At 46.3% G+C, this 22,853-nt stretch overlaps 2 protein-coding genes across 8 annotated transcripts in view; both read left to right on the top strand.

Moving 5' to 3' along the window:
• The first annotated feature begins 1,463 nt into the window (after positions 1-1,463).
• MORF4L1 (mortality factor 4 like 1) lies at positions 1,464-19,589 on the top strand. Of its 4 annotated transcripts, XM_083713245.1 has the most exons (14): positions 1,464-1,619; positions 3,000-3,046; positions 3,631-3,698; positions 6,037-6,123; positions 6,938-7,018; positions 7,635-7,697; positions 9,341-9,366; positions 10,340-10,428; positions 12,026-12,127; positions 12,783-12,871; positions 14,909-15,081; positions 16,394-16,478; positions 18,745-18,825; positions 18,967-19,589. In XM_083713245.1, the coding sequence occupies exons 1-14, from the start codon at positions 1,580-1,582 to the stop codon at positions 18,968-18,970; spliced, it is 1,035 nt and encodes a 344-aa protein (XP_083569371.1). In that variant the 5' UTR covers positions 1,464-1,579; the 3' UTR covers positions 18,971-19,589. The 4 variants fall into 4 exon arrangements, with proteins under 4 accessions (XP_083569371.1, XP_083569370.1, XP_083569373.1 ...); XM_083713244.1 differs by having other exon boundaries at positions 18,745-19,589; XM_083713247.1 differs by lacking the exon at positions 3,000-3,046 and having other exon boundaries at positions 1,471-1,619; positions 18,745-19,589.
• A 2,474-nt stretch (positions 19,590-22,063) lies between these two features.
• UACA (uveal autoantigen with coiled-coil domains and ankyrin repeats) overlaps positions 22,064-22,853 on the top strand; it is a 51,247-nt gene continuing 50,457 nt past the window's right edge. For 2 of the 4 annotated variants that reach the window (XM_083713057.1, XM_083713060.1), the window contains exon 1: positions 22,064-22,386. In XM_083713057.1, the coding sequence (XP_083569183.1) occupies positions 22,264-22,386 (123 nt within the window). In that variant the 5' untranslated portion in view covers positions 22,064-22,263. The remainder of the gene's footprint in view (positions 22,387-22,853) is intronic. The other 2 variants (XM_083713053.1, XM_083713061.1) reach the window with 2 other exon arrangements.

Genomic DNA, 22,853 nt, shown 5'->3' with positions numbered 1-22,853 from the left:
GCACTCCTGGGGCAGAATGTGATCCCTGCCCCTTTGCCTTTTTCTTTCTAGGTGGCAGCATCAGAACCAGCACTATGGACAGCTCCATGCCTCCAAGTGGGGTGGGGAGGGTGGGAGTTCTGAATCCCATTCTGCCTAGATTTTTTAAAAAAACTTTTTCTTTACTTGCTTTTCAGCTGAAAAAAAACCTCTCAGAGCAACGTACAAGACTGATTCCATCTTGAAGTCTAAAAGTCATGACACGAAAGGGAAAGGGGTTGGGAGGGAGGAGGAAAAAAGCAAGCTCAGGCACGTGTTTTTTTTAGTTGCAGAGTTATTGCAACCACAAGAGTTGGGATGATAAAATTTGGAGGAGAAAATAATAGTGGTGTTTCTGCTGTGCTGGTGAGGTGGCCCGGTGGCCCCACCTCCCTCTCTCTGCTAAAGCATGATGGAAAGGCTGCAGTTGTGGGTAGGGCTTTCGGAGGCTAGTCTTTCAGCCCAGTCCCAACAAACCCCTCTCCTGACTGGCAGATCCAATGATGGAGGAAAAGGGCTTTTGATGTACCTGCTCCTGAATCTGTGGTGTGGGAAGGTGGGGCAGATGAGTTGGCAGCTCCAATTGTTGTGTGGAAAGGAAATTATGGGTTGTAGCCCAGATTAGACCCAGTAAATTAATGAACCTAAGAGAGTCAGGTTCACTAACGACAATGAGGTCTATTCTAGGTGGAACTAGCATAGGATACAACCCTTAATAAATGAATAAAATACATGTTGTATTTAACCCTGTTGTCAAATATAGACATATTTATATTATCTCTGACCCTACTCCCCCCTCCACAAGATTATGTGGGCTACGTGGCTGGCCAGTTGGGAAACCTCTGCCATTATCCCAGATCCAGAGCTCCCAGAGATTTTATTTATTTCATAAAACTTATACACTGTTTCACTGTAAAAAAATTAATAATTTCAAAATCCTCAATGGGAGTAAAAAAAAAAGATAAAACAATTCAAGTATCACTAGGACAAAATAACAACAACAATTTAAGACTTTCTAAAAGTGAGACTGACAATAGACTAAGAGTAGATTAAAACTTGAATCAACTTTCTGATCATCTGGACAGGCATGTCTAAGCAAAAATGTTTAAGCTGAAAAGAAAACAGTGAAAGCATCACCTGCCTGATGACCAACATTGCCAGATGCTTGAAGCCAGACAGCAGCATCAGGGGTTGCAGGCAGGAGTATTCCAGGCCTGGCTAGCTCAGTCGGTAGAGCATGGGACTCTTAATACGAAGGTCGTGGGTTCGAGCCCCAAGTTGAGCGCGCCTCTTTTGCCCATTGGCTAATTAAAAAGGAGGTTTGTTTTAGCAGCTCATGTGAAAGGCAGGCAAGCGCAGCGGCGACGAGACGGGAAGCAGGAGGAGCCGCCGCCGAAGACTACAAAACCCAGCATGCCCCGGGAGAGGAGGAAGAGCCAGGCGTGGAAAGATCCCGTGCGCGCGCATGCGCTGTAGCGAAGGCTCCCCTCCTCTTGCCATAATGCGGCGACGCAGCTGAGGAGCCCCCGCGGGGAGGGGGAGGCGGAGGAGTCGCTTATAAATGGCGCCCAAGCAGGACCCCAAACCCAAATTCCAAGAGGGTGAGCAGCGGCAGGAGGGAGGGTCGAGCCGGGGACGGAGGGGCGCCCTGCCGGAGACCCCTAACCACGGACCTCCAACCGCGAAAGGCGGGGGAGAGGGAGAGGAGGGGGCGCCCAGAGCCGGGCGGGGGGCGGCGGCGGCCGCTCTGCCTCCCCCTCCCTACCCCAGGCAGGCAGGCAGTGCATGCACAGGAGCCCGTTTTCCCCGCAGCAAAACGGTCCCTCGGGTTCTTCTCTTTGTCTCCCACTCCTCAGGAGGGGGGTGGGAGGGAGTCAGTAGGGGGTGTTTCTCCCCCTCTCCCCTGTCTGCGTCTTGCGGCTCAACCTTCCTCTGAGGAAGACCCTGGTTGCTGGGTCAGGCCGAGGAGAATGAACCCAACGCACACCTGAATTTGTCTTTCATTGCCTACTAGTCATAATGGCTACTCGTCATAATGGCTACTAGCCACGATGGCTATGTGTCCCCCCCCCACCCAGTAGGAGGCAGTGATGCTCTTGGGTCCCTGTGGCAGGGAGAGCTGCTTCTGCCCTGTTGGGGGTCCTGCTGCCTTCAAGGCTTCCTACTAGGAGCACCTGGTTGGCCGCTGTGAGAGGAGGGTGGTGGGCTATGCGGTGGACCCCCTTTGGGCAGCTGGCCCAGCTGCAGGAGCCAGACTCTCCGCTTTCTGCCTGCAAATGCCCTCATCCTGCTCAGAGGCATCACCCTCTGCTGTGGGCACCAGAGCTCCGTTGCACAATAGTTGCTAGCCCAGGCTTTGTGCATGTGGGTTGAGCACAGGTGGGCATTCTGTGCCATCTCTTTTGGTGTGGGACAGGATCAGCCCCTGTGGTAGGTCCCGGAATCTGGATACCCTTAATTAGCAGTGCTCAAATAAGTCTTCCTCTTAGCTTATAGGGAGGCAGATTGCTACTTGTTGGTTTGGTACTCTGTGCATTTCAACATAAAAATGAGGACATCCATGTGTGCGCGCACACACACAGAGGGCGGCGTCCTGTGCAACCCAAATCTCTGATGAGGAAGTTACATTGCTTCAAAGGCACAGATGAAAAATCCTCTGATTTTTCTGTGTGTCTTATCGTTCAACTTTGAAAGCAAAAATATGTTGCCTTGGAAGCCCTTTCTGCACTCGTCAACAGAAACACCAGCTTTTGAACATGTGGTGTTTATTTGGGTTGGTTGATGGGAAGTCCAGTTTGAGCAAAATGGTGGTTCAGCTCTGCTTACCTTGGCCCAAGCTCTTACGAGGAGCTGAAATAATAAGATGAACGTTAACGGATCCTTGCATCTTCATTTCAGTGCGATGATGATATTATTCAGTGTTTGTGTGGTGCGTGTGCGTCTAGGCCTGCTTTTCCTACTAAATGGAAATTTTCTCACAGGTGAACGGGTGCTGTGTTTCCATGGACCTCTTCTTTACGAAGCAAAGGTATGTTGGCTGTAGTTTGCTGTGGCAGACGACGTTAACCCACCCACGGCAGTGCTGGATTTAAGGGGTGGTGGTGGGGGACGCGTGCGCTGTGCAAAACAAAACAAAACAAAAAACCTGCTCTGGGGCTCCAGAGCCAAAGGGCCTGATTCACATACCGTGCTTTCCTCTGCCAGCATTCTCGCACAGAAGCAAGCCTGTGCAAACACAGCAGCCACAAGCAGCCCGGCTCCCTTTCTCTGGTCCGCTCCATCCTGCCTTCCTTTTGAAGTCCTTCTGCAGTACTGATGGTATCGTATTCCTCATGCTAAGAGAGGCAGCCTGTGTGGCGAGTGACTGGGGACATTGTGCCCTCTGGGCAGCCACCGTGTCCCCAGCTGCAAGGAGCAGGATGGGCTCGCACTTTGCATGCTGGGAAACTCCCAGAACATCTTGCCACAGCAAGGGACCCGATTTGGCTGGGGCAATTAAATACCCTATAGGCTGCCTAAGAACTGTTAATCTGGCCCAGAGTGGCATAAAAGTCTCTGAATTGCACGTGGACTTGCTAAGTTGTTGACAGACTTTCTTCTTCCTCCTTCTAGTGTGTAAAGGTTGCTATAAAGGACAAACAGGTGAAATACTTCATACATTACAGTGGTTGGAATAAGAAGTGAGTATTTATTTTTAAGTAACGATAACAAAACAAAACAAAACCTGTATTTGATACAAGGTATATATCCTACTTTTTCTCCAAAATGGAGCACAGGATGGCTTGTGACAATGGCAATCAAATAGCCACCATCATAACAAAACCATTATTAAAACCAAAAAAATCAATATACAATGAACAGCAATGGTTAAAGTTCCTTCATTTCTATGGCAACTTAAACTAATGTTTAAGGTCAGAAAGTTGGGGCAGTACAAAATATGTGCAGCATCTTTGCAGGATTTCACCCCTGGCATTTCCAGCCAAAGCAGATGGCAGCCTGTCCTCAGTCATCCTTTGGGCTAGGCTGCCAAAACACACTATGTGTGTAGCTGCTCCTGAAGGTGTTTTGGTAACTACGGTTAGTTCAGGGATATGGCTTCTAGATGAGCAACTGAGGACAGCTGTTATGATGCCAGCATTTCACCAACACGACCAGCTCCCTGTCAATTATTTCTGGGCCCAGCTCAAAGTGCTGGTTTTGATTTTTAAGACCCATCATGGCTTAGGGCCAGGATACCTGGAAAATTGTATGGGTTCACATATACTTGCTAATACATTGAGATCTGCAGAAGAGGCTCTTCTCTGGGTTTTTCTGACATATTGTGGTTTCAGGGGAAAGGGCCTTCTCTGTGGTGGTGACTTTAGAATGCTTTTCCCAGAGAGGAATATCTGGCACCTGCTTTGGTATCTTTTTGGTGCCAGGCAGATACCTATTTTATTTTCCTAAGCTTTTTTACTTCAGTTGATCTGTTTTATTCACACACACACATTTTGTTTAACTTTCTTATGTGTTTATATTTTTGTGTATTGATTATTTTATTGCAACGGTCTCAGATGTGCTTGACGTTTCAAGATTAGTAAAATAATAATAGTGTTGAACCCATAAGTCAACCTTGTCTACTCACTGCCACAGTCATGAGGCTTTTGAGCAAAAAAAACCCAGGAAACGCAACTTTGTGAATTATTGAAGGCTCTTGGCTCTTCACCTCTTGCTGGAGAAACAGTTATAGGTGCTGTGAGTCAGAATGTGAAATGGGGATTCCTCCTAAGTCTCTAATTTCAGTATAATAGCTATAATTGCATTCATTCACATCTGCTTTCCCCATTCTGGCATCCTCCAGATGTTTCAGACTACAACTCCCATCAGCCCAGGCAACATATGACGCATGGGCTGGTGGGAGCACAATTGTGCTGGCTGGGCCTGACGGGAGCCAAAGTTCTAAACATTTGGGTGGCACCAGTATAGGAAAAAGATGAATTACATGCTAAGTAGTGATTATGTTTCCTGCTGCAGACATTGATAATTTACCAGAAAGAAGAAAAAGGAATAAAAAGAAACCACTGTCTAAATTCATGCAGTGCCCCAAGTTTAACTAGTTATTCTTTGGAAATATTAACTGAAATTTCCTAAGTTGAAGGCTGCTCCCCTCTCTGCCAGGTTTAAGCTGATACAAAAAAGGAGCCTTGATCTGCCCACAGATTACAGGGCACCCTTCTGCTTTCCTCCCATGTGGTGCTATCCCAGCAATGTGGGCCACAATCAAGGCATCCGACTACACCCTCTCTTTTTACTCCAATCTAACAGTCCTCCCTGAAGGCTGCTATCTACTATCTATTCTCAGCCACTCCACACACACTCCCAAGGTGGTTGTGGGGGAAAGGGAGTAACTTACGTGTCCTCCCTCTCTAAGCTCCCACTATAATAAAGCCTGTGCCTGCCTCAAAAGGCCTGCTGTGCCAAAGCAAGGTTTTTGTGGCCTGCAAGAAGTGACAGCGGATTGGGCAGGAGAGGCACAGTGGAAGTCCTGGCAGGTTTTGGTGGCCTGATCAGTGGCAACAGAGCAATTGAAAAAGTGTGTGTGTGTGTGTGTGTGTGTGTGTGTGTGTGAAAACCCCACAGAATAAGCTACAAATTGATCAGTAATAGCTGGGGATGGTAAGCCATGAGGTCATAATCCTGTCGCCCAATCAGAAGGCGTTCCCAAACTTTCTCCAGGAATGTAGTTTTCAGCTAACTTTAAAGTGCTTCTTAATGAAAACAACAACAGCTAGTACAATGATTCTTTCTTCTACAGGAATTGATTGAATACCTGGATTCCAAAACTTAGGAGAAATCCACCCGCTTGTGCCTGTAACCCTGTGTTAGGCAGGGCTGCAAAGTTTTTATAAATTGCTGTCTATAAATATTTTTTAAATAAATGGATAAAGTTCATTGGTTTTCTGTGAAGCCACTGAATTAACAGCTAGGCAGTGGGCTTCTTGTTATGTAGCCCCTGAAAACTCTTCCCTTCCCTTGCAGCTGGGATGAATGGGTTCCAGAAAGCAGAGTGCTCAAATACGTGGACACCAATCTGCAAAAGCAGAAAGAACTTCAAAAGGCCAATCAGTGAGTATTACCTAGTAATGGAGGAACTAAGCCAGGCCAGTGTATAAGTAGTGGTTGGTGGGTTTTTTTTACATGGGTCTCTGTATTCTTGTGTAAGAAAGGTGTGGGGAACCTTTGGCCTTTGCAATGTAACACAAACTTAAAACAGCAAACCTTTTTAAAAGATGAATACATTATTGCCTCTGCCAAAAGGGAAAGGGGTGTGCCCCCAAAGGTAGCAGAGAGAGCAGCAGTAAATTCTTGGGGAGCTGCTTCTCTTCCTTATAAGAGTTGCAGGCTGGGGTGCGGAGGGCAGGACAAATGGGAAAGACAGCCCCTTGAGGGTTCAGCACAGTCTCTCCCCTGCAGCCTGAATATGTATTATATGGATTTTATGTGTGTGTGAATTTTGTAGAACTCACTTCACCTAGTATGGGAGAAGGTGCCCTTCTCTCTCATTGCTCAAGCAGGAGAGCTCTTTGGAGCTATAATCTACTTACCCCAAATTGCTTTAAACATACACTATGGAATGCCTTCTGTGATGTCCTGATCTACGTACTGGATGGAGTTCACATTCTGTGTGGGTATATATAAACATATAACACAGTTGGAAAAAATTGCAGCATGGGCACTGTCAGGGCAAGAGGAACTGACCAGGATGCCACAGTTTCAGTGTAATACTTAGGGACATTCCTAATGTTAAATTTTAACTGGTTGCACTGGTAGTTAAGAATAGCAAGATAGGCAGGGCTTCTGTTGCAGAGATACTTCTGTTCTATAGAGGCATAGAGATGCCTCTAATTAAGTCCTGTTTTGATGACTCTTTTTTTCAAAGGGAACAGTATGCAGAAGGAAAGATGAGAGGGGCCGCACCAGGGAAAAAAACGTCCGGACTCCAGCAGAAAAATGTTGAAGTGTAAGAAACTATTTTGTCTGTTTTATTCTTTTTTATTTTAAAAGCTTTCCCTCATAATCTTTTGGCCTTGAAGATCTTAGCAATCATATTTCCAAAGCTTAAAACTGTACTGTTGGTACATGTGGAATGTTGCTTTGGAAAATGTAACTTTAGTGCTGAGGAAGCTGCCTTTCAATGAAGAACCGTGATGGGAATCTTGCCACCATTTCCCTTACTGTTGAGCAGTCTTAAGTGAGCAGGTGGTGAGATGTGCAGCTGGCATTTTGAAGGAAACTAGCCTTGTCCTTCTCGGGAGGGGGGCCTGCTGGCTTCTCTGAGTGTCCTCTGAGAAAATAACACCAATGATCTGCGTAAGCCTGGGCTCAATCTTGTGTTGCTTCCATGGATGGATGAATAGTGTACATAACAGAGCCCAGATATGACAAAATAGCATTCAAGGTAGGAGGAAGATGTCAGCCCCAGTAGGCTTCACACCCTCCAGACACTTGTTGAATGGGGCTTTAACTTCCTCTAAAAGCTGTCTTGCCTTTTCCAGCTGAACTGAAGTGCATTCTCTTAAAGGTTCCATGTGTCGGGTCTGACACTCTCTCCTTAACTCAACCCCCATTGTGCCTAGATTTTTCAGACGAGATGGAGCGCATACAGTTTGCGGTTTGGAGACCCCTGCAATATCGACGCGGTGAGTTAAGGATGGATTGTCACGCCAGGATCTTCATCCTGAAATCCAGATTTTCTTGCTTTGTGTAGATTTATAAGTTTCTCTCTCTCTGAAAAATGATGTATAGGCATATTATGTGAGTACAGTGGTACCTTGGTCTACGAACTTAATTCGTTACGGAAGTCCGTTCTTAAACCAAAGCATTCTTAAACCAAGGCGTGCTTTCCCTACTGAGGCCTCCTGCCGCTGGTGCCCTTCCACTGTTCATCTTCCGAGGCAAAGTTTGCTAGCCGGAACACCTACGTCCGGTTTTGCGGAGTTCGTTGTCTGAATAGTTTGTTAACAGGACTGTTCGTAGACTGAGGTACCACTGTAATGGAATATCCTCCCTGGAGATAGCTGGTAGAATAACAATTTATGCAGTACTTAATTCATTGGACTTTCTCGAAGGTGTTCTTCATGATAAAAAAACCATCACCATCTCGGTTGATCGCTCCTTTTTGTACTTCCTCCGGTCACTCGTGATGTGTGGATTTGATTTTCAGATGCTGCATATGGATATTCCACTTAATATTAAATTTATATACCACCCTTCATCCAAGGATCATAGGATTTACAGTATAAAAACATGGAAATACATAACATAGTATTATGTTATTATAACAAACAAAAGAATGACTCCCTGCCCCCATTTAAAAGGCCATAGATTGTTTAATTAGCGAAAGGCCTGGGAGAAGAGGAATGTTCTTGCCTGGTGCCTAAATATATGTAATGAAGGTGCCAGGCGAGCCTCCCTGGGGAGAGCATTTCACAAACAGGGAGACACCGCAGAAAAGGCCTGTTCTCCTGTTGCCACCCTCCCGACCTCTTGTGGGGGAGGCACCCAAAGAAGAGCCTCAGATGATGATGATTACCAGATTTGGGTTGGTGCTTATGGGTGGAGGCGGTCCTTGAGATATTGTGGTCCTGAGCTGTTTAAGGCTTTCTAGATCAAGCTAGCACTTTGAATTGGGCCCAGAAACTAACTGGCAGACAATGCAGTTGGGCCAGGGTTGTAGTTATATGCTCAGTCTGTCTTGCCCCAGTGAGCTAGCTAGCTGCTGAATTCTGCACTATCTGAGGTCTCTGAACCGTCTTCAGAGGAAGCCCCATGTGTAACACACTGCAGTGATCTAACCTTTTCAGATGTTGATGAGAATTGTAGCTGTGCTCTTTTATAAATCATGAAGGCAGGTGGTTGGCTGGTCTGCCATGCTTCCAGCTATTAGGGTGGGGTGAAAGAGGCCGCTTCTACACCTTATTTTTTTAAAAGGCAGTGTACATTTCTGGTGTGCCTTTGCAGCTGCAGGTATGGCTGGTCACGGGGGAAGGATACTAGGCTTTGTGGAAAATTTAAAGCACGTAGCTCTTCCTTTATTTTAGCAAATGCTGGGAATGCAGCTTCTACATATGCCAAAGCCTGTCCTTTCCGTATTAGGCCTAAGCATATTGAATTACCCTGCGTGGATGATGTTCCATTCAACACTGGGCCTTGCGCTTTGTGGCTTGGTCAGTCCCTTACAGATCAAGTGATTGGGCTTAGAAGAAGGAACTTTTTTTTTAAAAGTGCTGGCGTTATACTTGCTTTGCATGTGCAATAACAGTCTCTCTTTTCTCTTTGGCAGGAAGACCAAAAAGAACAAACAGAAAAGTAAGAGCACCTCTTTTGAGATGCCCACTCTTATCTAGCATGACGTTCTTCTAGATTTTCAATGTTTTGCCAACATTTCTCCCCCGGCCCCACCTTACTTTTGTAAGAGCAAAAAGGGTTAAGGAAAAGATGGCCCTCCCAGTGTGTTGGCTCCAAAATCGAAGCTCATAGAATCTGGCAGCAGCAGCAGTAGTACTTTCAATTAGTTACTTGGAGGCAATTTTTTAATCTGCTGTTGTTATTCTGATGCAGGAATTTATTCAAAGCTGCCCACTCTACATAAATACAAACAAGCATTAAAAGGCAGCCCTACTATAATGCACATCTTGCTAGAACCTGATTTTTTTTATATTGGTATCCTAAAAAAAATAATAGGTGAAGGGGGAAAAAGCAGTTAATTGCATTGAGCGATAAAAACTACTCTAATCAGGTGGCAGCCCTAGAAGTCTTAGTTGAGTTTTGATCAGCTACCAGATTAAATCTGCATGTCTAGACTATTGAATATGGCTTTCTCTGAATGAAACAGTAGTTACTTTATTATTATTTCTTTTAAAAAAGGTTTTGCTTGAAGCAGGGGTCTTTCCTCATACATAAGAGAGGGAAAGTCTCTTTTAGTGCCTGCTAGTATTAAAAGTTTTAATGTAACACTTCTTAAAAAGCATTGCCCAATCAATTGGATGCATCTTTAAGTCAATCAAAAAGTTTGTAATCACTTCAATTAACTCAAGACACTGGAGCTACCCCCAAAGCAGTTCTTAGCAATGCTGAGCAACTTAAAAAATGGGGTTTGCATCCGGGATGCCAGTGACTATTTTAAAGGGGCTGCCACAACATTGGGGTGCAGTGTGTGTGTGTCTGATTTCCGGTTCTGTCCAGTAGACCCCTTCCGCGAGTGTGTGTTGTGTGTGAACTGCCACCTGTGTAAAACGTTTAGCTAAAACCACAACAGTGATTCCCTTGCCTGTTTGTGTAGCTCCTGGAATCGGTGAAGGCAGCAGCACTAATGAAAACCCTCAGCCTCCCAGGAAGAAAAGGGCTCGTGTAGATCCCACTGTTGAAAGTGTAAGTATTTTGGACTGTCCGGGACTCTAGGTAGAGTTCCCCTTGTTGGGTTGCAGTCATTACACAGTTATAATAGTTTGCAAGTCTTAAAAAGCAAAGAATGTCCAAGATGTTTTGGATCCATCTCAGCCTTTGGGCAACTTCACAAGGAAGGGGGATAGATGGCAATAATATTTTTTTTTTTTCAAATCCCTTACTTCAGTATTGGATTATTGCAAGTCGGTCTGTGTAGGATTTCTTTTGCCCTTGATCTGGAAGCTGCAGTTAGTGCAGAATGCTGCAGCACAATTGCTGACACAAGTGAGGCCTTGCCTACATATAACACCTGTGCTCAGAGATCTGCACTGGTTGCCAATTTACTACCTGGCCAAGTTCAAGGTGTTATTATTAGTATACAAAGCCCTTAACAACTTGGGACCAATTTACCAGCAATATCTCCGTACACCATATATGCCCAATTTACTGCATTGATCAGTGGAACTGCTGTTGTTGCAGGTGCCACATAATACATGTTCAACATCTGTAAAAACTCTTTTAGTGAGGCAGGACTTATACTTTGGAGCTCCCTGCCAATTGACACTAGGCTGGTGCCTTCTCTGTACTGTTTCAATGCGTGTTAAAAACATTTTTACTTAGACAACCCTACACAGTTAAGTTGAATGCTGGTGTGAATTTTAATTTGCTTTTAGTCAATTGTTCTTTTAACTTTTCAAAAGTCTTAAAATATTGCTGCTAATTCTTCTTGATTGTTTTATATTTTTGTAAACAGCTTTGATACGTGGTTTCTTTTCTTTTTTACAATCAAGAAGTGTATAAATTTTATGAAACAAATAAGAAGCGCAGCTTGTGGGAATACGTGAATGCTTGTATTGAGTAGCAATGAACATATTTTGCGGCTCCTTGAAACTTTGTAAGTGTCTTCATGGAACCACAAGAAACACTTGGCAGCCCTCCCTATAGGGCTGGCAATAGACAATTGAGGTTTTCTTCCTTGCGCAGGCTTCTGAATGGTTGTGTCCTGCCGTCACAGTGCCAAGGTCTGTTCTCAGTTCCTTGGATCTTGCTAGTGAGGACATCTCTGAATACAGAGATGCAATATTGTTAAATTCACTGATAGGTAAAGTAAAGGTAAAGGTACCCCTGCCTGTACGGGCCAGTCTTGACAGACTCTAGGGTTGTGCGCTCATCTCACTCTATAGGCCGGGAGCCAGCGCTGTCCGCAGACACTTCCGGGTCACGTGGCCAGCATGACAAGCTGCTTCTGGTGAGCCAGCGCAGCACACGGAACGCCGTTTACCTTCCGCTAGTAAGCGGTCCCTATTTATCTACTTGCACCTGAGGGTGCTTTCGAACTGCTAGGTTGGCAGGCGCTGGGACCGAGCAACGGGAGCGCACCCCGCCGCGGGGATTCGAACCGCCGACCTTTCGATCGGCAACTCCTAGGCACTGAGGCTTTAACCCGCAGCGCCACCCGCGTCCCTAAATTCACTGATACACTGTAAAAAATAATTAATAAATGCCCTTTTCTGTTCTTTTGCCAATGTGCTTTGCTTGGTGCCAGTATCCAAATGCAGGTTTTATGTCTTTTATTCTTCAGGAGGAGACTTTTATGAACAGGGTTGAAGTCAAGGTAAAAATACCCGAGGAGCTGAAACCGTGGCTTGTGGATGACTGGGATTTGATCACCCGGCAAAAGCAGGTAACTCTGAAATTGTGTTACTAAATGGACTGCTTATTTTTAAGCACCTTCAGTAACCTGAGTTGGTTGTTATGTAATGTGATCGTACTGTTTGTTTGTAAGCTGCCTTTCAGCCAAAAAGGCTCCCAAGACTAAATCAACACATAAAATACAATAATGCAAGTACAATTGATAGAATTTCAAAACATTTCAGCAGTATTACAAACTAAACACATCCATGCACCTTCCAAAAAGGCAAAGAACATTCCCTACAGAGATATTAAGGGAAGGCGAGAATACTTAAGCATAGCTGTCAACTTTTCCCTTTTCTTGCAAGGAATCCTATTCGGATAAAGGGAATTTCCCTTAAAAAAAGGGAAATGTTGACAGCTATGTAAGAAGCATCTTTGCCTTACAAAGTCCCAGGCAGCGGGTTGCTCGAAGGCAGGTGGAAAACCTGGTGGCCCTTGATGGCTCCCGCACATTTTACTTCTAAAGAGCATAGTGGGGGTTTCCCTCGTAGGCTAGTTAGCTACTTTCAGCCTTCCCGTCTTGTGGTTGCAAAGGAGGTGCAAGTTTCTTCCAATTTGAAAGAAGAGGTTCCACGGAGTTACACCTTTCTCCTAGCTCCAGTCTTTTTTGTTCTGGCTTAGGCACCTCTCACTTTCTTCCGTAGCTCTTCTACCTTCCTGCCAAGAAGAACGTTGACTCCATTTTGGAGGACTACGCAAACTACAAGAAGTCACGAGGGAACACTGATAACAAGTGAGGAGGGGGCGCTGTGGGGACTCATCAGAACGGCCCATTGTGGAGTATCTCTAGCCAAAAGTATTGGTCCTTTGATATGAGGAGGCTGACCTCAAACTCTTTGTTTGTTTATTTATTACATTTATATACCCTCTTTTCTTCCAAGGAGCCCAAGGTGGTATATATGGTTCTACTTGCTGCCCCCCCCCCCCGCCACCCGGCCATTTAATTTCCACAACAACCTTGTGGCTGGCTCAAGGGCACCCTGTCAGCTTCATGTCTGAGTGGGGAATTCGAACCCTGCTCTTACAGGTCCTAGTTTGATACCCAACTGTTTTGCCGCACTGGCTCTATTTGCATGAGACATGTATGTGCTGCACAGCTGTTCAAAGCAGCTTAGAACAAGAAAAAGAAATATAAACACACTATCTTGAATATCCCCTTCCAGTCCTGCAGGAAGCTTGGCTCAAATTCAGCATGAGGGTTTTGGGTTTTTTTGCAGCCATGCCTCAAGTAATCTTACAACCCAATTCAGTAGTTCTCTTCTCCCCCAGCCCTGTTTGAGGCGAAGTATTTGGGGGCTTGCTTTGTGTGAACCTGGAGGAAGAGGGTGCCAGGAAGCGACCTTGGTCAATTGACCCATTGAACTCCAGACTCCATTTATCCACAAAGGCATTTTATAGAGTTTACCCCACTGTAATATCCTGAAACATTTCCTGGAGCGTTCCAGGACACAACTGAATTTGTAACACTCTGAGGCCATCCGAACAAGCTCTCTCTGCAGTGCTGAAGAGGCCAACTGGATCCAACCCAGCCTTGATCTGGCAATAGCCCAATCATGGCAAAAGCGTGATAATACGCCAATCACAGTGTCACCAGAATCATGCTTTGAGCAAAAAAGTTAGTCCAGAATGTGACTGCCTAGTTTCAAGGTTGCCGTGAAGGCCAGGAGGTTGTTCCAGTCAAGGCAGCTTTCTTAGGAGTGTTGAAGCACCCTACCATGAGAAAAGATAATTTGTGCAGTGTCGAAAAAAAATTCTAGGTGCTCTTTAATTTTTAAAAAAGCAATAGCCCTGCCTGCAGGATCATTACTTTATGCACGCACTTACACATGCCCCCCAAAAAACTGCTTATTGCTAAGATAGGCTTCTGATACACACAAAAGGGGATGGGATGATGTCCATGCCCGAAGGTCTGTAGTTTGGTTCCCACAGGCATCTGGTTGGCCACTGTGAGAACAGGATGCTGGGGAACAGCAGGCTTTTCTTATGTTCTTATGCAAAGGCCAGCCTGAGAACAGAGCAGATAACACCAGGGGGTGGAGAATATCTGTGGCCCTCCAGATGTTGTTAGGCTTCAGCTGCCAGCACAGCCAGGGATAGGGGGAATTGGAGGTTCCCAGCTGCTGAGAACACTCTGCAGATGTGCACAGGTGGAGGTCAGCAGGAAATGAGGTGACAGCTAGAATTTCCAGAGCAGGAGGGTTTGTTGGCCTTGTCCATTTCCACCCGCCCCGCCGTGGAACGCCCTCCCTTCAGATGTATTGTGTTTTTATATATGCCACCCAGAGAGGTGGGTGGGGTATAAATGAAATATTAAAGGTAAAGGTACCCCTGCCCGTAGGGGCCAGTCTTGCCAGACTCTGGGGTTGTGCGCCCATCTCACTCAAGAGGCCAGGGGCCAGCGCTGTCCGGAGACACTTCCGGGTCACGTGGCCAGCGTGACATCGCTGCTCTGGCGAGCCAGAGCCGCACACGGAAACGCCGTTTACCTTCCCGCTGGTAAGCGGTCCCTATTTATCTACTTGCACCCGGAGGTGCTTTCGAACTGCTAGGTTGGCAGGCGCTGGGACCGAGCAGCGGGAGCGCACCCCGCCGCAGGGATTCGAACCGCCGACCTTTCGATCAGCAAGTCCTAGGCGCTGAGGCTTTTACCCACAGCGCCACCTGCGTCCCTTCGCCACCTGCGTCCCTTCAAATGAAATATTAATAATAATTAATAACGAATTCTTGTTCTGGCTGTTGCTGACCCTGCATTTTTCTTTCTGTGCACCAGAGAATATGCTGTTAACGAAGTCGTGGCAGGCATCAAAGAGTACTTCAACGTCATGCTGGGCACTCAGCTGCTCTATAAATTTGAGAGGCCGCAGTACGCAGAAATCTTAGCAGACCACCCTGATGCACCGATGTCACAGGTGTACGGAGCTCCCCACCTCCTGCGGCTGTTTGGTATGTACATTGTTTGTGGGACACAAAAGGCTTTTCCCAACCTGATAACCGTCGCTTTGGACTGCGACTCCCACCAGTCCCAGGCAGCATGCTGAGACCTGATGGAAGCACAGCCATGCTGCCTGAGGTTTCTGGGAGCTGCAGTTTGAAACGTTTGGAGCAGCCACATTTTAGAAATGTGGCTGCATCACTTTTATGAGGAGGCTGTTCTTTTAAATGCCAGTGGAAGCCACTTCTTAGCTGACAAATGAGGCCGTCTCTTTCCGGTATGCATGTCCTGTTCCTTCACAGGTGCAGCATTCATGTTGTTTTCGAACCCATCTTAAAGCTGCACAAAGCAATTTATTGAATCAGGGGGGAAATTATAACGGACATAAGAATTATGTTGGGGAAAATTGCGAGTTGAACACAAAGAGCTATTGGAGGCCCAGGGTGTAGGGTGGCCTCATTGCAGAAGTTCATGTGAGTGAGCATGTGGTGTGATTTCCACATAAATGAGGCCTTGGGAGCTGCATTGCTCTCCTTTGGGTGGAAGCCTCCAGCCCCAAGATACGAAATACCTTTGCTGCCTTTAATCATTTCTAGTAATGTGGGCAGTGTAGGATGAGTTGCAGAATATTCAGCGAGGTCCCCATCCTGGTGCATCATTCTATTAGACCAGTGGTTCTCAGACTTTGGGGAGCTGCTGCCCCTTTGGTTCCATAAACTCACCCCCAGTGCCCCCTGCTCAATAAAAAACATTGCTCAGGATAGCAGTTTGCAAGACCCACTAAGGAAGATAACACAAACAAATTTAAAACAGTGACAGTGTATTTTTTCAATATCCAATTTAGTTTAATTCAACTTAATGGATGAACATGATCCACTGATACCAGCTTTTCAAAGCCTGGCAGCCATTTACACCTCCAGCACCCCCTTGCCTCTAAGCACCCCTCTAGATAATGTTGCCACCCCTGGAGGGTGGTACCAGCCACTGTGCTAGACAAAACTGCCCAGGCTATATTGGGGGTTAGCAGCACCTACTAAGTGGACCTTTCATAACCCTCAGTTCCCCTAAGTGCTACTCTTCACTGTGTTCCAAAATGCTTCCTCACTTGTTTCTGACCCATGAGGCTTTCCAGGCATCCCTGAAACTTCATCTCTGCCTTAGGATCACTAATGTGTCACTTTCAAAAGGCAGCTGCAGTCATGACCTGTATGATGTGATGGCTGGACAACTCAACTGGAAATAGAGCGGGTGAATTTTATGAATTGTGCAAATGCTTCCCTTAATGTTGCCTTCTCCCTTGTCCTTAAATTACCGTCTGAACAGTCCGGATCGGAGCCATGCTCGCTTACACGCCCTTGGACGAGAAGAGTCTGGCCTTGCTGTTGAACTACTTGCACGATTTTCTAAAGTATGTACAATGGATCGCGTTTGATATCTGGCGAGTTGAGAGAGGCACCTTGGTCCTTGTGAGAGCTTGTGTTTCGTGCAAAGATGTTTGCATGGGGGGTTGTGGGCACCTCCAGGGCTCTTCTTCCTTCTAGCGTAATACCAGGAACTGTGCTTTTATCTCTTGGCAAGCTGAAGTGTTGATGGAAGATGGGACAGGGTTAGAAGTCCTCTTCCGTGGTCTCTTAGTCTCATGGATTTAGAGAAGTGTGGCATTTTTTTCAGGCTTTTGAGAGGCAGCATAGATACAGCAAGCCCTTAATGGGCCAAATCTCAAAGGATCCACCCTAGTGATCTGACCTAGTCTACTGCTGTGCCACAAACTTTTGCTGCTAACACAATCTGCCCCCTTGCAGAGCTTCTGAATCCAATTCAAATCCTTCTGAGTGCCACAAGCTCCCTTGTTTTTGCTGCAACAGGCAGTGAGCCCTCTGGGAATTTCTGTTATTGCTATTATTATTATTATTTATTATGTTTGTATCCCACCTGCCCTCCAAGGAGCTCATGTTGCTTACGTAGTTCTCACGCTTCCCATTTTATACTGACAACAACCCTGTGAGGTAGGTTAGGCTGAGAGTAAGTGACCAGCCCAAGGTCACCCAGTGAGCTTCATGGTTGAGTGGGGATTTGAACTCTGGCCTCCCAGATCCTAATCTGGCACATTAACATATTGGCTAGGATTTGCGCTGCTTCTGTCTAAAGTCATAACATAACTCTGCCACTTAATATGGGCAGGTGGAAATGTTTCCTCTCACAAATGGGGAGAAAAAGAGATCATTGAATATGAAAAAACAAAGTTTTTGGAGAGGAGTTAATACCAGCATCCTTCTCTCTGACATGCTAGATTTCTGTGTGAGTTAGTTTGAAGTGGTACCTGTGTAGGTGCAGAGGTTTCTGTCTGCCTGGGTGAGCAGTTGAGCTTCCCTTTCCTCCTTGCTTAAAGGCACAGCCCAGGGGTGTTCTGGCTTTCTGTCCTAGTTCTGCAAAATTGTGCAAGAGGGGGGCTTGTGGGGCTGAGGGGAAACATGTGATGGAGCTGTGAGCTGGCTTTGTATGCCTGTCTCCACCTTCCTTGCAATGCCGAGCTAACACAATAAGACCAAGATTGGACACTGTTGTGGATTTTCTAAAATCAACCACACCCAGTTGTGATGTCTGAGATGGTTTGGTCAGAACAACACAGCAGTGGAGTCCACAGGCCTATAAATTAAACAGGCTTATGTAGAGGCATTCCCTCACTTTAGCTTTACACATGTGTAGAGCGTTACAGTCGGGTGATGACTAAGCAATGGCCTTATGGGACAGAGCAAAAGTAACATCCACAACAAGAACTGAGGAGGAACAGGGCCAAACAAACATCTATCAGTGTCAGGAGGTTTCTTCACACTTCTTCAGACAGCTTGACTCTTTTGCAACATCCTCTCCCCAAACCCATCCATCTGCCATCATTTATAAGACGCCCCCCATTTTTTTAAACCCAAAATTAAGAAATTAAGTTTTTTAGCTTTTTTGGGGGGTGGGGGAGGTCACTTCCACCAATTGCTCACCCGCCTGCCCGCCACTGCCAGTCGCTTCCCACAGCCACTGCAAATCACACACCTTGCCGCAGCCGCCAATTGTCTGCCTGTTCGCCGCCACCAACAGCCCACCCGCCCACTTGCCACAACCGCCAATCGCCTGCCCAGTTGCCACAGCCAATTGCCAGCAGGCCTTGCCGCAGTCACCAATCACCCGCCCAATCGCCGCTGCCAATCTCCTGCTTGCTGCTGCCATTAATTGCACATCCCCCCCCCCCCGCATTCACTATCCGTGTATAAGACGACACCCAATTTTTGCCTTTTATTTTTTTAAGCAAAAAGCATCGTCTTATACACGGGAAAATAGGGTATTTGTATGCCGCTTTCTCACAACAGTAAATATAACAACATGCAAAACAACATTTCAGTACTATAATAATAATAATAATACATAACACCTAACAACAAAAATAACAAGGGAGTTTGACAGTTTCACCTTGGTCCTCTGTTTCACAGCTTCTTATAAGGCTTCCAAAGACTAGGTGGGGCAGATATCAACTACATCTATCTATCATCTATCTCTCTATATATATCTATCTCTATATATATATCTATATATCTATATATCTATATATCTATCACTAAGCCCAAGCACTTGGCTTCCATGTGAGATTCAAGCCTGTTGCCTTCCCCTTCCTTCCCCGTCCGCAGGTACCTAGCAAAGAACTCTTCCACACTGTTCAGCGCGAGCGACTATGAAGTTGCACCTCCGGAGTATCATCGGAAAGCTGTGTAAGCTTCTCACACTCATGGTGTGTGTACGTGCGCGTGTGGATGACTGTATCACTGGAAGGGATCCTTGGGTCTCTGCAGCAGACCTGCCCGCTTCCACGTCTGCTCACGGTCTCCTCTTGCACACGTCTTTCCGCACAGCTGACATCCGTGTCAAGTGAATAGTGTTTTGTGTCTTCAGATGGAACTGTTGCCGCCCCCACGTCCCAAGGTTGCTTTTCCTTCAGACGGATCTCTTTCAAGGGGAGAGCCTCCCGGAGCGTGTCATTGGATCGATTTTGTTGTTGGAATGTGGTGCTGGAAATGTGACGAAACGTTTCATAGTCTTGAGCCTCCTGCATGCTTTTAGGCCCATTTTCCCCCCTTGAAACCAAGCTGATGATGGTTTGATGGTGTGTTGTCTTCCTCTTCCATCCCCCCAACCCCTTCAAAACAAGCAAACAAACTCTGGCTTCCAACCGAGTGGGGAGGACCAAACGCAGATGTCTACTTGCAGCTTGGGAGGGGAGGGACAGGGTGGGGAGGGAGTTCATGTGCTTTCTTGGTGTTGGGAGGGTAAAAATGTGTGGGTTTAAGTCTGTGTTCTTTGCCTGCATAGCTGAAGAATTGTGGGGTTAACTTTTGTCTTGGGTTCAAATGCACCTTCTAACATAGGACGGATTTGCCATTGTGTCTCACAAGTTTTCTGAATTATTATTATTATTTTTTTTGGTAGGGGATGTTTACAGGTCCCCAAATAAACTTTTCTATTTCAACTGTTAAAAGACGGGTCTGTTTTGCTGCTTGCAAAACCATACACATCTTTAAAATGTGGTTTTATTCCAGCCATGCATATAGTAGAGTCATATAAATGTAGAGTTGGAAAGGATCCCCAGGGCCCCATGCAATGCACTGGGCTGTACATGAGCAAACAGGTTTGGGAAAGAGGCTCTTAAGACCTAAATGGTGATCTGGGAGCAGGGTGGTGAGAGAGCAATGTGCAAATATTGGTGGCGAGGCTACATTTTGTTAGGTGGCGAGGGCACAAGTAGCAAACAAGTTATCACCTAACACCTTTCCCCAGCCTGTTGCCCTCCAGATGTTTTGGACAGCAAGCCAGCCTATCTGGGACTGATGGGGCTTTCAGTTGAAAACATCTGGAGAGCACAAGGTTGGGGAATGCTGACCTAACGTATGAGCAGTAGCTATTGAAAAAGGTGAAAGGCCATGTGAGGAGGGGAGGGAGGGCAGTGAAGCTAACAAGGACTGAAACAATCTGTGTTCTTAATTATAATAATATTTTTTTTATTATTTATATGCCACCCACCTGACTGGGTTGCCCCAGCCACTCTTGGTGGCTCCACCAAAAATACTAAAAACAAACAATAAAACATAAAGCCTTAAGACTTCCCTATACAGGCCTGCCTTCAAATGTCTTCTAAAAGGCAAATGGTTGTTTATTTCATTGACTGGTTTTGTCCTGATTGGCCTTGAACACTGTCGTTTAGAAGTGGATAGCTCTTACAGATTTGGTCACCTGAGAAGGGAGTTTTCTCGGGACCAAGTAGATATGTGGGAGGGTATCTAGATCATTAGCTGGGCGTAAGCGTTCTTGCCATGAGTGGTGAATGCAAAGGAGTTGGGTGCAGAAGGGGTTCTATGTGGGTGGAGGTTCGTAACTATAATTGTCTGCTAATAGGTGGCCCATAATGTGTTTAACAGTGGTTTACAGTGCCTCAGGAATGGAGCGTCCTCAGAGCCCAAAGTAAACCCAGTCAGGGTGTATATTGGGTGGCTGGATTGGGTTAGAGGGCAGCTAGACAGAATGGGATGTGTGTTTTCTGCAGATCTTGCGCTCTTATACCTTCCTCTTAACACCACCTGGAGGTCAGCAAGCACAGACTGCAACGTTCCTCTGCTTTTTCTCTACACACTGTCCTGGGTAACTGGAGACTTCAGAGTCCAGGTCCTAAAGGACATAAAAATTTAAGAATATAAGAGCAATCTTCTGGATCAGGCTATGAGAGAGAGAGAGAGAGAGAACACTATCCACTTTCTCCACACCATACATAATTTTACAAACGTCTGTCATGTCACCTCTTACAACAGTGACCTTGAGCTCCCAGGAACCAAGATATGGAATATACTCCTGCAAGGGGTCTTTGGATGAAATCCAGTTCTGTTCAGCGGAGCTGTTTCCAGAGCAGAAAATATTGGTTCCACCCTTTTTGGTTGAAGAGCCTGCTATAACAAAGAAATCATCTAAATAAATAAATTACAGTTTCCCAGGAGAGTGAGATGGCCATGAAATCCGTTGCCTCTTTTCTCCTGTCTCTTACTGGCCCTTTGTCCTCTGGCAGTGCCCTATATAACTGGAACAAAAATAACCCTATTCCTCATTTGTATCCTTCAGATGTTCCTGAAATAGGCATTGCTTGTCGCCTGGACCTGTCTCTGTCTCTCTGGTGGTTGAGGCTAATGGCACTAGAGTGTGGAATGAAAACGTTGGGTTATGGGAGGCTTTGGTCGTACAAAATCCTCTGCAGGTGGACTGGGGGACTTTACCACTGTGAAATGGCCTTTTAGCCAGGCTCCCTGCTGCCCAAGGCCATCAGTCAGCCGCTTGACTGGATGGAGATTTGAATCTGATGCAATGCCCTCTGCTCCCTGGCCCCACTTGCATAGCCATGCATTTGTTCAGCCCTCCCCAACATGGCTGGGGCTGGTGGGAGTTGTCCGAAACACCAGGAGGGCAGCAGCGCGTAGCTAAATTCTGGAACTCCCTCTCACAGGAGACAGTGATGGTTTTAAAAGACGATGAGTCAAATTCATGGAGGAGGGCGCAATGGATGGCTACTAGCCACAATGGATCTCCTCTGCTTCTACAATGGAGGCAGCAATGCTTCTGAATACCAGTTCCTGGAAGCCACAGGAGGGGCGATGACTTGCACTCAAATCCATTCTTGTGGGTTTTCCGCAGGCATCTGTGAGAACTGGGACCAGATGGGCCATGGGCCTGATCCAGCAGGCTTTTCTTAGGTTCTTGCTCTCTTAGGTTGGGGCAGGTTCTCTCTGGCCGCTCCTAAGCCTTCCTTGCTAATGTGCGTCCCAATCTCTTGCTCCACAATTAGCTGTTTCTGGTACGTGTTTGAGAAAGTGCTGTGTTTTTTCAGGGCTGTTCCATTGTCCCAGCCCTTTCCTTCCTTTCCCCCTCCTAGCAATCTGATTTTCAGCTTCCTGCCTCCAATGGGGCTGTTTTCTTTTCACTCTATCCATATCCTTTGCCGTTACAATACATCAAATGGTCCACCGCTTTTTGCTCAACAACTTCTCCCATGCTCGGTGGTGGTGCGTGTTGGAGCAGCTTCCTGCACCATCTGCCTCTGTGTTACCCGCAAAGCTTGCATGCTGAGAAGCCCGCCTCTTGTCCCCTCTTGCTCTGTTGGCTGATTGGAGCCAATGATCCGGCGGACCAAGCTGCAGCGGAGGACCGAAGGCACCGTCTTGGCCGTCCCAGGGCTCTGCATCGCCCATCCTTTCCTCCTCCACGTCCGCCAGAGTTCAAAGATGGCCTCTTTCTGGGTGAGGCTGCCGTTCTTTGTTTGCAGTCCCTTTATGCTGGATCTTTACTGGGGGGTGGGGGCCAGGCCGGGGAAGTGGAAGGAGATAGGAGTCGGAGCTCTTTCTTTGCCTTAACTTCGCTTTCTGGAGGGGCTCAGCTACGAGTGAGGGGTGGGGGTTGGCCAAGAATGCCTGTCCTGTTGTGACTTTTTAAAGAAAATCCTCCCCCACCCCCTCATTGTGACTGTGTTGTTTTGGCTGATGCAGCCAGCATGACCAAGTCATGGAATCATAGAATTGTAGAGTTGGAAGGCGTCCCAAGGGCCCTATGGAGAAGTGAAAGAGTTTGGATATGATTGGTTGCATTATTTTCAAATAAATGAAATGTTTAAAAAAGATCTTAAGGAATATGGATTTGCAGAGAAAGATTCAAAATTTCAAATAGAAATAATAAATAATGAATATAAAATTTTATCTAAAATGTACAA

This window comes from Podarcis gaigeae, assembly GCF_964106915.1.
Source record: "Podarcis gaigeae genome assembly, chromosome: 14".
Classification (NCBI taxonomy): domain Eukaryota; kingdom Metazoa; phylum Chordata; class Lepidosauria; order Squamata; family Lacertidae; genus Podarcis; species Podarcis gaigeae.
The sequence above is the reverse complement of the archived record's forward strand: the minus strand, read 5'-3'. Positions and strand labels throughout refer to the sequence as shown.